Raw genomic sequence first — 14185 nt, forward strand, 5'->3', positions numbered from 1 at the left:
CAAGACTGATGTCTTGAGATGTTGCTTCAATATATCCACATGATTTTCCTACCTCATGATGCCATCTATTTTGTGAAGTGCACCAGACCCTCCTGCAGCAAAGCACCCCCCACAACATGATGCTGCCACCCCTCTGCTTCACGGTTGGGATGGTGTTCTTCGGCTTGCAAGCCTCCCCTTTTTTCCTCCAAACATAACATTGGTCATTATGGCCAAACACTTCTATTTTTGTTCCATCAGACCAGAGGACATTTCTCCAAGAAGTACGATCTTTGTCCCCATGTGCAGTTGCAAACCGTAGTCTGGCTTTTTTTATGGTGGTTTTGGAGCAGTGGCTTCTTCCTTGCTGAGCGCCCTTTCAGGTTATGTTGATATAGAACTCGTTTTACTGTGGATATAGATACTTTTGTACCTGTTTCCTCCAGCATCTTCACAAGGTCCTTTGCTGTTGTTCTGGGATAGATTTGCACTTTTCGCACCAAAGTACGTTCATCTCTAGGAGACATCTCTAGGAGTACGTTCATCTCTAGGAATGCTTTTCCTTCCTGAGCGGTATGACGGCTGCGTGGTCCCATGGTGTTTATACTTGCGTACTATTTTTTTGTACAGATGAACATGGTACCTTCAAGCTTTGGAAATTGCTCCCAAGGATGAACCAGACTTGTGGAGGTCTACAAATTTTTTTCTGAGGTCTTGACTGATTTCTTTTGATTTACCCATGATTTTAAGCAAAGAAGCACTGAGTTTGAAGGTAGGCCTTGAAATACATCCACAGGTACACCTACAATTGACTCAAATTATGTCAATTAGCCTATTAAAACGCTTCTAAAGCCATTACATAATTTTCTGGAATTTTCCAAGCTGTTTAAAGTCACAGTCAACTTAGTGTATGTAAACTTCTGAACCACTGGAATTGTGATACATTGAATTTTAAGTGAAATAATCTGTGTAAACAATTGTTGGAAAAATGACTTGTGTCATGCACAAAGTAGATGTCCTAACCAACTTGCCAAAACTATAGTTTGTTAACAAGACATTTGTGGAGTGGTTGAAAAACAAGTTTTAATGACTCCAAGTGTATGTAAACTTCTGACTTCAACTGTATGTTATTCAATGCGTTTCTATGGGCAGACCAAATTCAATATTTCATTAAATAATACAACATTTAAAACATGATACTTACAGGGATCCTTATATTCCATCTTAAAACAATTGCATGTTTGTAGCTTAGTAGAAACCCAGCCCTGGGTCCTTGTATCTTAGGGGTAATTATTTTTATAATTGAACATAACACTGCAACCACAGGGCATCAATACCCACATAGAATGTTGTTTTGAAAAAGTAACTGATATTTCTCTATTATTTTAGATGATGGCTGCCGTCTTAACGGCTCTTAACCAACCATGCTATTTTTTTGTTGTTGTGTGTTATTCGTAACCTGTTTTGCACATAATGTTGCGGCTACCGTCTCTTAAAAGAGCTTCTGGACATCAGAACTGCGATTACTGACCTCATATTGGATGAAGAGTTTTCTTCAATGAGTCGGGCGGGAGGGATATACTTCAGACACCCGACCAGGCCCAGATCCCAGTCATTCGCTGGAGAAGGAAACTGAGATTTCGCGGAAAAAGATCAGGATGCCTTGTGAGGATCAGGCGACGAGTGGCTAATCTGCCTTTGCCTTCCGTTCTGCTAGCTAACGTTCAATCGAAGTAAAATAAATGGGACAAACTGAAAGCACGTATATCCTACCAATGGGACATTAAAAACTGTAATATCTTATGTTTCACAGAGTCGTGGCTGAACAACGACATTAAGAACAGACAGCTGGCGGGTTATACACGTAGGATAGAACAGCAGCCTCTGGTAAGACACGGGGTGAACAACAGCTGGTGTACGATATCTAAGGAAGTCTCAAGGTTTTGCTCACCTGAGGTAGAGTATCTCATGATAAGTGATAGGTCACACAATCTACCTAGAGTTGTCATCTGTATTTTTCATAGCTGTTTACATACCACAGGCCGATGCTGGCACTAAAACCGCACTCAATGAGCTGTATAAGGCCATAAGCAAACACGAAAACGCTCATCCAGAGGCGGCGCACCTAGTAGCCGGGGACTTTAATGCAGGGAAACTTAAATCAGTTTTACCTCATTTCTATCAGCATGTTAAATGTGCAACTAGAGGGGAAAACAACTCTAGACCACCTTTACTCCACACACAGAGACACGTACAAAGCTCTACCTCGCCCTCCGTTTGGCAAATCTGAACATAATTCTATTCTCCTGATTCCTGCTTACAAGCAAAAATTAAAGCAGGAAGCACCAGTGACTCGGTCTATAAAAAAGTGGTGAGATGAAGCAGATGCTAAACTACTGGACTGTTTTGCTATCACAGACTGGAATATGTTCCGGGATTCTTCTGATGGCATTGAGGAGTACACCACATCAGTCACTGGCTTTATCAATAAGCGCATTGAGCACGTTGTCTACGTACATACCTCAACCAGAAGCCAGGCAACATTTGCACTGAGCTAAAGAGTAGAGCTGCCACTTTCAAGGAGCAGGACTCTAACCTGGAAGCTTATAAGAAATCCCGCTATTCCCTCCGACGAACCATCAAACAGGCAAAGCGTCAATACAGGACTAAGATTGAATCGTACTACACCGGACGCTCGTCGGTTGTGGCGGGGCTTGCAAACTATTACAGAATACAAAGGGAAGCACACTCGAGAGCTGTGCAGTGACATGAGCCTACCGGACAAAATAAATAGCTTCTATGCTCGCTTCGAGGCAAGTAACACTGAAACATGCATGAGAGCATCAGCTGTTCCGGATGACTGTGTGATCACACTCTCCGCAGCCGATGTGAATAAGACCTTTAAACAGGTCAACCTTCACAAGGCCGCAAGGCCAGACGGATTACCAGGACGTGTACTCCGAGCATGCGCTGACCAACTGGCAAGTGTCTTCACTGACTTTTTCAACCTCTCCCTAAGTCTGTAATAACAACATGTTTCAAGCAGACCACCATAGTCAGTGTCCCCAAAAACACTAAGGTAACCTGCCTAAATGACTACCGACCCGTAGCACTCACGTCTGTAGCCATGAAATACTTTGAAAGGCTGGTCATGGCTCACATCAACACCATCATCCCAGAAACTCTAGACCCACTCCAATTTGCATACCGCACCAACAGATCCACAGATGATGCAATTTCTATTATAATCCACACTGCCCTTTCACACCTGGACAAAAGGAACACCTATGTGAGAATGCTGTTTATTGACTACAGCTTGGCATTCAACACCATAGTGCCCTCAAAGCTCATCACTAAGCTAAGGACCCTGGAACTAAACACCTCCCACTGCAACTGGATGCTAGACTTCCTGAAGGGCCGCCCCCAGGTGGTAAGGGCAGGTAACAACACATCCACCATGCTGATCCTCAACACGTGGGCTTCTCAGGGGTGCGTGCTCAGTCCCCTCCTGTACTCCCTGTTCACTCATGACTGCATAGCCAGGCATGACTCCAACACCATCATTAAGTTTTCGATGACACAACAGTGGTAGGCCTGATCACCGACAACGATGAGACAGCCTATAGGGAGGAGGTCAGAGACCTGACCGTGTGGTGCAAGGACAACAACCTCTCCATCAACATGATCAAAGCAAAGGAGATGATTGGGGACTACAGGAAAAGGAGGACCGCTTCCTGCCATCCAGGACCTCTATACCAGGCGGTGTCAGAGGAAGGCCCTAAAAATGGTGAAAGACTCCAGCCACCCTAGTCACAGACTGTTCTCTCTGCTGCTGCAAAGCAAGTGGTACCGGAGCGCCAAGTCTAGGTCCAAGAGGCTTCTAAACAGCTTCTACCCACAAGCCATAAGACCCCTGAACAGCTAATCAAATGGCTACACAGACTATTTGCATTGCCACCCCCCCCCCCCCCTCTTCTACACTGCTGCTACTCTCAGTTATTATCTATGCATAGTCACTTTAATAACTCTACCTACATGTGCATATTACTTCAATTACCTCAACACAGGTGCCCCCGCACATTGACTCTGTACCGGTACCCCCAGTATATAGCCCCGCTATTGTTATTTACTGCTGCTCTTTAATTTTGTATTATTATTATCTCATAATTGTTTTTGTGTGTGTGTGTGGGGGGGGTTCTTAAAACTATTGTTTGTTAAGAGCTTGCAAGTAAGCATTTCACTGTAAGGTCTACACCTGTTGTATTCGACGCAGCTCATCACATAACAGAAGGAGTGGAAATGGCGTCAAAAGACCATAGAAATAGAAAGACAAGAATGCAATTCTGACTATTTCTATGGATGGAACCACGAGACAAGAGACAAGATAATGATGTGTCTGGATCTAGATCTACATTCCTCTCACTGTAACGATGCAGCCAGGGCCAACAGGAGGGGAAATCATTGTCATCAGTTCAGTAAGAGGAGAGAAACAGGTCAGTAAGCCTATCAATAATGTAACAGACCGACCGGTGGGTGGGTGGGTGGATGCATGTTGTTAGTGCTCAGTAAAAAGAAAGACGTCCTGCCCTGCTACTCCTGAAACTGTCAGTATGGGAGATGATATACTGTTGTTATCATATTTCCCCCATTACAATACGAATGGTGGCGTGTGCATTTTAGGGTTCATAAAATTAGCCCTGCACTGCCATGTCTAGCAGTATGGGAGAGCGTAAGGATATCGTGTGATCGGAATTGTTCTGTTACAGTATGAATCACACCCCATACACTCATTGGTAGGAAGGATCAGGGCAGGTGGTGAGAGTGGGGGTGGGGCAGAATGTTTACGAGTCACTGAAACTACGCCTCAGATTACCATGAGAGGTTTTCGTGTAGGAATACGGGATAGCAAATATGACCGTTTATGGAGACTTCACATAATAGCCTATGAACTGCATCTCAAGCCAAGCTCCATGTTGAAAAATCCACAAGTGCAGAGTATGTGTGAAAAATCTATTCTGGGGAATTGAACCCATAGCAGGGAATTGCTATGGGTTCAGAATGCTGAGTGTGGGGGGCCGGCCAGTGGTCAAGGAACAGCCAATAATTCAGTGTGTGTGTGTGTGTCTATTTATGTGTGATTCAACTGACCTTACAACCCCAGCTTGTGATATAACCTAATTACCTTGTCTGGTGTACTCTGTGAAATGGCCCCGAGACAATTCTCCCTCACCAAGGAAGGAGCATGAACTTTCTCAGTTGTTTCTCTATCACCATGACATGAGGAATTTCATGGACCTTATAGTAAACTAGTGGTTGCTGGTGTATTAATCCGTGCTTGATTTAGGCAGAAGCTCACCAGAGTTGAGTACCAGGACCTTACATTTTCTACTTCTTGAACTCCTGTTCCTCTTATAGAATATTCATTCAAAAGTATTGTGGAGCGCCTGCACCTAAATATAAACAGTACCGGTACCTATTTCAGTCCAAGTCAATCGCTGATAGTGTCCTGGTCGAAAAGACTGAGTCCCCAAAGATCAAAAGTTGTTGATAATGTGGAGTGTAGAAACAGGTGAAAGAAAGAATGGTGAAAAAGAAAGCGTCCCTGAATTCGAAAGAAAGAAAGAAAGAAAGAAAGAAAGAAAGAAAGAAAGAAAGAAAGAAAGAAAGAGATGCTCAGGCGTCATCATGTATATTTCCCGGGAGTGTAGTGCATGTGGCACTGTGACTGCACACGTCACTAGGCGAGATCGCACCTTGGACAGCGACAGCGTCGTCTGTCAATACAACAGCCGAACGGAATCTGCCCTCCCCATCCCTAACTACAGGGCTCCAGAGAGGGTGCATCCATATCATACAGAGGAGACAGACTAATGACCGTAGAGAAGAACATGATAAAAGTATACCAATGTCATGCAGTTTTTCATTCTTGTAGGCTAGTATTCATTCCGGAAGTTGGTGCTGCGTTGGTTCACTATCAAAGTCGACCATTTCGAGGAGGAATCAGGCAGCGCGAGCAAGCAGTAGGCTATCATCATCATCACCATCTGAGAGGCTAGGCTACAATATCAATGGCATTAGGCTACTGCTGTAATTGCCCTCTCGGATGTGTAGACATCTCCATCGGTCTGTAAATTAGAAGATTGCAGCAACTGTTGTTTTGAATTCTGGTCTGTTATTCTCAAATTTCGGTGCACCATATTTTCAACGCAAAGATTGAAGACACCGAAGAGAAATGCTGATGGCTATCGAATGAAGGTGGGATGTATCGCTGTTTTGAGTGGATATATTTACAGATATATTTAACATGCAAATTCACTGGATTGCAAATTGGATCCACTCTGTGTGGACGTCGGGTGGAATGAGGTGGACCATTCTTGATGGATCAATCCAAAACATTACAGAGGTGGAATAGGAAAAAAAACATGATCTGATGGCTGGGATGCTACTAAGGATCATTAAAAACACGATATAATCACACGTCTTACATCTAACTTTCATTATATCGTCTGTCCGCACCCTTTTGGATTATGCTTCTTGACAACAGTCCCAGATATGACTGTGGGGTTGGTCATGGAATGTTTATTTTTATTTTTTACATCTCGTTCTATTTTATGTCTCTCCGTTGTTCACTCTTCCACTAGTCCACGCTGGCATGTCTTCTGCTTTGTGTAGCAAACATATATATTTTTTGCTGCAAACCCCTAATGCAAGGTATTTGATGATGTGTATAATTTAGATCGATAGTGCAGGCAATGGACGATATAGGCCTATCACGTATTTGTGGTGGTAGGGGTGGAGGAAGAATCTAGCTTGACAGCATTCGCAGAGTTGTTTTCGTAATGAATATTGAGAGAGTGTATCGAGCTTCTCAAGAGGGAAATTTCTCATCTGCATTGTCTTAGACACACATGCCATCAGACAACAACCAAGACGTGGTCATTTATTTCTTACCATTTGACAGAACATTTACAATAGGGTGAGCCTACAAGTTTTGTAAGCTCATCAGTGATACTATTCAGAAAATGTTTAGGTAAAATCCCCTAAATAATAGCATATGCAGCACAATAATTGGCTAAAGATAATAGGTGTATAATAATAATAATTATAACCCTTCTCCTAAATCAAAGGTATATTTAATTTTTTCTTGAGACCACCTTATTTTTAAATTGGTTTCATTCCCTTCTGAATAATTAATGTAGCCAAACATGTTCAAATATAGGATCCGCATGTTTTTCAACGAACTGAAAGTACTGGTTTTTATGCGAGACGATTCGAGACAGCCTGAACGAGCCGAAGCAGAGAGACGGTCCAGCATGCGGGGTCTTGGGATGGGCGGCTGCGGCTGGCCTCCCTTTGTGGACTGCTCCTCCCGGGATGACGAGGAGGAGTATTACGGGACGGATCCTCGGCCTCGGAGCCTGGGCTTTGAGGAGAAGGACCCCAAACTGCAAGTGGGCCTGGATGCCGTGTCGCTCACCAGCACTGCAAGCAGCCTGCGCTGTCGTATCTGCTTTCAGGGTCCGGAGCAGGTACTGTCCCAGATAGATGCATACGCCTTCGTTGTCCCGCTTTTCGCGCCACAACACAAAACTGCTCAATTTGACCATTAGGCAATAGCCCTACGCTGTCCATGGTTCTGAATGTTAGTACGCGTGTAGGCCTATAGTAAACCTATATTGCTACACTTTGACCTGTTTCGATTTGGTGTGTTCTGTGACATTGACAAATTGATTTGGTTGAGAAAATACGACAAATACAATTGTTATTTTAGTACTATATAGCCTATAACAATGTTGATTATAGCTTGACTGATGTCATGGTCCACTTGTGCACGTGAATAATAATTGGCCTGGTAATGAACTGGTAACGAATGTCAGAAGAGCAGAAACAGACTGGAACCCAGGCTACGTCTTTGGGCCTCTAAGCCAATGAATGTATAGGGATGCAGAACAATGAACGGAGCTTTGGTCCTCAGCCAAAATTTGACACAACAGATGTGCAGAACCTGTACAGCCTGGCTGAGCTCGTTAACCATGGCCTTGAGATAATGAGATATGGTGTAAGTGCCACTGGAGCACAGATGGAAATCACTACTTAATGACTTTGTGAGATTTTATGTTTGTCATAGCATTATTACAGTATACAGTAGGTGCTACTTCATAGCATCTGTAATCTCATTGGGAGCTATGCAGAATTGAAAAACTATAAAAAGGAACAGGCAGGTGTTTCACACCTGTAATATAACCGTAAGAAATGTTGATCAGTTACCTGGTTCTGACCAGTTGTTCCACATGGTTTGGATCTCAGGCTAATTGGCTGGGCCTTAAGTGAATAGACTATGAGGCAAAGGCAAACACACATTCAGAATACATTTTAAGAATGATTTAAAAGCAGCATCAATCTTCTTTAGATTGACATGATATGAACTTATCTTTCAGCACTACTTCCTGTACCACTTCAACTTCATGATTACTTAGAAGATGAGCTATTATCGTAGACCCAGCCACTTTGTCATTTAATTGTTATTTCATTATTCAAGTGGGTCACAACAGGGGACAGTCATGTCCCTGTCAGTTGAGCAATTACTTCTACAAATATAATAACCTTGCTCTGTGGGACGCATGAAATATGATTCATAATTAAACTTCCTGTCAGAGCCGTCAGAAGGAGAACTCCATGGTATTGCAATGGCATGTGCACCCATAGAAATATAATATCTAGAACGGGAATTCCCATTCAAGTCAAGGTGGGTGGTCTGGGGTCTTAGGAGATTTTATACTAATAATAATATATGCCATTTAACAGACACCTTTATCCAATGCGACTTACATTTTCCCATCCTAGTGATTGTATTTCTGTGGGCTCCATCACCAACCTTTCCACTTGACATGGTCTAGCTTCAGAATAGGCTGTGCCATAGCCTCATATTTGGAATGTTAGCCACATATGAGGCTCTGGGCAGTGCCAGGCAGCATTTGCTTCAGACAGGATGGGTGCCTGGATGGATGGATGGGTGGGTGGGTTGGTGTGTGGGTGTATGGGTGTGTGTGTGGGTGGATGGGTGTGTGGGTGGGTGGATGGGTGTGTGGGTGGGTGTGTGGGTGGATGGTTGTGTGGGTGGGTGTGTGGGTGGATGGGTGTGTGTGTGGGTGGATGGGTGTGTGGGTGGGTGGATGGGTGTGTGGGTGGGTGGGTGGGTGGACACACTATTACTTTTACCTGGCTTGACATTTTGCTGTACAACAAATGTTTAAGTTTTTATTCAGTTCCTTATATGCTGCTGATATATATACTTCCTCATATACTGTTGACCAGTTTATGACTGATGGGACATGTGGCTCCTCTCCCCCACTCAAATCGGTATGTTGTTAGTCAATGAAAGTATCTTATAATAACAAGGTTTAAACAAGCAAACCTGGGGAAAATAAATGTAAAAAACAGGAAAAGATTATGAAGTGTCATTGTAAAGCCCCTGTCAAAAAAACATGCAACTGGTTATTTAGGGAGAAATACACATGGGTTAAATGAGTCACTCTCTACCAACTGAACCAAAATGAAAAAAAAATTTCCCCATTTGTGCTTAAAAATCATTTGGGATCAAATTATTTCTGGAGCGAGGGTAGTTTCTAATATGGCACTATTAAATACAATTTTAAATATGGATGGATAACTTTAGATTTTGGTTGTGGTTTGATCTTGTTCATTGCTACCAGATGTATTTGCAGTTTAACTTGATATGAAAAGTAGAAGGTAATACTAGTCTTCTATCTGCGTGCTCTTAAGAGTAAATTGGTAAATGTGTACACATGACTCATGCCAAACTTATTCAAAACATCTCAACATACTCCCTTTCCTTCACGAGTCCTCATGGACTATGTCCCGATTCTCCACCCTTCTGAAGTGTGCACTTGCACATTCCCGTCATGGATTTCACAATCTACTTAAGTGGGGATGATCTAATTAGATGGGGTATTTGCTGTATGGACTGCAAGCAATGAATAGGAAACTGCATTCAGGGGAATTACTAGGCTACTTTTTTTTAACTTCAGCCTATTTAGATGTGTATAATTAGACACATACATAACTGTAAAAAATATATATATAAAACAATCTACAATGCTCAACATTCTCTCTATTCCTCAAGAGTCAACCTGATGAAAGTTCTTCTTATCCCATCCTACCCATCCAGATGAGAAGGGCAATGTTTGCTGTAGGTACTGCAGTAGGGCCTGTATTGATTGAGTTCACTGAGAGTCTGTCTCTGCGCTGAAATGGCAACCTATTCCCTATATAGTGTACTACTTTTGACATAGTGCAACATGAAGGGAATAGGCTGCCATTTGGGACCCGTTTTGTGTGAACAGTAGGGGTTGAATGGCTCACCTCCCGTTCACCTGCCTGCCCTTCAAATCTCTGTGCACCCCTGCCGATGTTGCCGGGCCCTAATTGGCTCGTTCTGGCCAATAGGCCAGCATCAAGCTGGGCACATGCATTGATCTACTAATTATTCCTAGGCATGCATCATTTTAGCATTGAGTAATATACTACCCTCGACATTTAGCTACAGTACTGATGTTTTCACCACTTTTGATTTTCCATTTACTAAGGTGGAAATTGTGGAAGAGGAGGAAGATACTCTAATTAATAATGAATAGGTCATTCATAGTTGCTTTCTGACTGTTTCAAACTCTAAAATATGTGGGAGGATTGTGATATTGTGTTAAGGTGCCCCACAACCTGTGTGGGTCCACCCATTGTATTTTTACTGAGTGTGCCAGACAGACATACACAAAAGTGAGACATTGAGGGCTATCCATTATCCAGTATCGTTTCTTATTACAAAATATTTCCAATTCAGAAATAACCCATGGTGTGTTATGCCACATCAGACTCACATCACAGAACATTGGCTTGAATGAGAATGTTTATTCTAGTCATTCTAATTCTATGGTTGGACCCCTCTCTCTCCTGCAGGGAGAGCTGCTGAGCCCATGTCGCTGTAAGGGTTCTGTGCGCTGCACCCACCAGCCCTGCCTCATCCGCTGGATCAGCGAGAGAGGCTCCTGGAGCTGTGAGCTTTGCTACTTCAAGTACCATGTCCTGGCCATCAGCACCAAGAACCCACTGCAGGTATGTCTCGTCACTCCGCCCAACCCCTCATTCTCGAGGACTTACGCTCTGGCCAGAATCAGACCCTAGCCAATTGGTACTTCATGCAGTACAATACAACAGTAGCTCCACTTTTGTGATTGTCCTCATATTGCTTATACCTATCCAATCCTTTCTGATTTACAGAAGTGTCTAGGGAGTAGGGGGTCTGTCTCATCCACTCCAGTCGTGTGTGCATTGTGCACCTGGTCTACTCTCATCCTCCAAAATCAATGACGGTTTTTCTAGTGGCCACAGTGCACAGATCTTATCTCACAGGCAGTTTTCTGCTGATGCATCAACTTCAAACCACGCACAATACCCCTATCAGAGTATTACACAGTGCTCTGCTCTGGTGCACTAGTCTAGGCGTTACAGTTACTCTGCTAGAACAAGTCTTGGGCACTCGCAAGGAGGAAAGTGTGAAAACTGGACCTGTGCTGACACTTTTTCCTGTTGCCTCACTAAATCTGTGCCTGAAATGACATCCTATTCATTTGACTGTTTCCCCTTTCTTATTGTCCCTTTCTTGGCCCTCGTGTCCGTTCTGTTCAGTGGCAGGCCATCTCCCTGACGGTGATCGAGAAGGTCCAGATCGCTGCCATCATCCTGGGCTCCCTGTTCCTCATCGCCAGCATCTCCTGGCTCGTCTGGTCGTCCCTCAGCCCCTCGGCCAAGTGGCAGCGCCAGGACCTGCTCTTCCAGATCTGCTACGGCATGTACGGCTTCATGGACATCGTGTGCATCGGTGAGGAGGAGGAATCACAGAAGACACACACACACACATACATTAACATACACACACACACACACACACACACTGTGAAGCTTTGTAGAGTCTACCTGGTGAAAATGGTGCATTGCCAGACTCAAAACAGATGGCGCTGCTTACGTGTCTGCACTGTGTGGTTATACCAAATGTCTGTAATTTGTTAGCACTAGAGTAAGGTGCTTTGTATGACAGATTTGTACCTATTACCTACTCCCAAGTATTTCATGCCTTAAAAATAATTGAACGCCTTGCATCTTTCTATCTCTGTAAAATCATCTCTCTCTTCCCAGGGCTTATAATCCACGAGGGCTCATCAGTATACCGAATATTCAAGCGATGGCAGGCTGTCAATCAACAATGGAAAGTATTGAACTATATAAAAGCCAATGACTTGGGGGACCCGTTGAGTAGCAGTAAGGGTGGGGGTCGGGGCTCACGGAGTAACCCCCATGGCTTGGGTAGTGGCGGCAGCAGGAGACAGAGTCGGAGGTTCAGGACTATTCTGGACCACCACTGTGGCTACACCATCCTTCATATTCTGAGCCAGCTACGGCCACACAACCCACGTATCGGCTCCTCGGCCAACCGGGAGGTGGTGATGAGGGTGACAACGGTATGAAACTGAGCGTGGAAGGGGTGGAATGAAGGAATAAAGCAGGGTATTGTTTTTTTTCGGGGGGGGGGGGGGGGGGGGGGGGGGGTCTGGTCAGTTCTTTCAAGATTTTGACAACTCCATTGAGGAACTCGATTTCAGTACCCAGCCCAAGGAAGGATACGTACAGACAAGACAATGTCTGGACCTGCAGCCAAGGTACTATGATATTGTAACAACCCTTGCCTTGGTAGGCTCATTACGATCCCTGCCCAGTAGGTTAATCCTACTGGAGCAGTTATTATGAGTTTGTCTATGGGCTGGGAGACCTGGGTTCGAGACAATGTGTTGGATGTTTGGAAACGTCCTGAAACAGCAACAGACCGCACATATGAGGATCTTTACAGGAGTTTGTTTAAAAAAAGCGATGCACATGATTTGTAATAATCGAATGGTTATTGTAAACTATGGAAAACATGCAAACTATCCAACATGCTTTATAACAACCCAATCCAAGGATATTTTTCAGTCCGATTTCAGGATGCACAAGGAAATACATGTATTTTATTTTTTTCTGGTATGGTTTCTTTTTTTTGTCATTTTGATATTTATACGGGGTGTATGATTTAAGGAGATACCTGAAACTCCTTATGGCACGCCAAGCATTTTCAAACAACTCTAAATAATAATAATAATAATAATAATAATAGTTCCGCAGTTCTGAAATATTGCTGTAGCTAATGATGATTAAGCTACAGACTGGAGAACAAAGAATACTACATCATATTACATCATACATCAAAGCCATCATATGAAAACCGACGTTCATTACTGCAAACAATACAGGGATCAAGGGATCATCTACAAAAGGAGAACAATGCATTTATTAAGATGACTCCTAGTCCTATCTTCTCTGCAATAAAGACATCTGTACATTTCACAGTGAATTTTGCATGGGTATATCATTTTTTTAATGCCGCATAATTACCACATAACATTTAAGCACTTCTACAAATTTGCTCTATTCAGAAAGGTGCTTGTCAAAAGAAACACTTTTTATTCAGCTGGTTTTAATTGCACCAAACCGTTTTTTAAAAATCTGACTGATGGCAGTGTTATTTCAGCTATAACAGAGATGACCGACTTGCTGCTGTGTGCTGATGATTCAGATTTGATAACAAGCAAACAAACCATTGGATTAAAGATGGAGATCTGAGGATCCCTTATTATTCACTGTCTCACTCCTGTGTCTTTGTTTTTTCTTTTTACACACTTGTGCAGTAAAAATGGTTTGCTGATTAGTTCATTGTGATTACTAGGCCTTCAAGAGAGATCTGGTTTTACATTCAAATTGCGATACGTTTCGCTTTCATTGTTGATGAACACAATCACATAAGGTGGACATTTATGGACTTTGGAAGTTTGTCCTGTCTGTGTCAAAGGCCTGTTGTTCTGTACACTCTGCTACATTGTGGAAGGACACCAGGTTGTGTTGTGGCTAATTGTCGCCACCTAGAGAACTAATCACCTTGTCTCTGGATAATGTGTATTACAGAACAGGTGTAATGAATTATGATGCTGTAGATGGCGCCCCAATGCCATACATTATTGACTACCTCAACGGCTCTCGTCCTGGGACAAAGTGATACGTGATATACGTGTTATAAATATTGCACCTTTTTATCAAACGTTGC

At 43.2% G+C, this 14185-nt stretch overlaps 1 protein-coding gene across 1 annotated transcript; it reads left to right on the top strand.

Moving 5' to 3' along the window:
• The first annotated feature begins 5693 nt into the window (after positions 1-5693).
• On the top strand, positions 5694-13724 carry LOC110492016 (E3 ubiquitin-protein ligase MARCHF9). Its single transcript, XM_036946922.2, has 4 exons — positions 5694-7508; positions 10954-11109; positions 11683-11875; positions 12190-13724. Exons 1-4 carry the CDS (start codon positions 7185-7187, stop codon positions 12516-12518), a joined length of 1002 nt encoding a protein of 333 aa, XP_036802817.1. The 5' UTR covers positions 5694-7184; the 3' UTR covers positions 12519-13724.
• Positions 13725-14185: the final 461 nt, after the last annotated feature.

The sequence above is a fragment of the Oncorhynchus mykiss genome, chromosome 16 (assembly GCF_057628025.1).
Source record: "Oncorhynchus mykiss isolate SJ-2025 chromosome 16, ASM5762802v1, whole genome shotgun sequence".
In the NCBI taxonomy this organism is placed as follows: domain Eukaryota; kingdom Metazoa; phylum Chordata; class Actinopteri; order Salmoniformes; family Salmonidae; genus Oncorhynchus; species Oncorhynchus mykiss.

Bases quoted from the DNA above. Each gene is read 5' to 3' on its own strand.
- LOC110492016 (XM_036946922.2), top strand. From the start codon at position 7,185: ATGTTCAAATATAGGATCCGCATGTTTTTCAACGAACTGAAAGTACTG. The intron at 11,110-11,682 runs GTATGTCTCGTC...CGTTCTGTTCAG, and splicing joins GCACCAAGAACCCACTGCAG to TGGCAGGCCATCTCCCTGAC. The intron at 11,876-12,189 runs GTGAGGAGGAGG...CTCTCTTCCCAG, and splicing joins CATGGACATCGTGTGCATCG to GGCTTATAATCCACGAGGGC.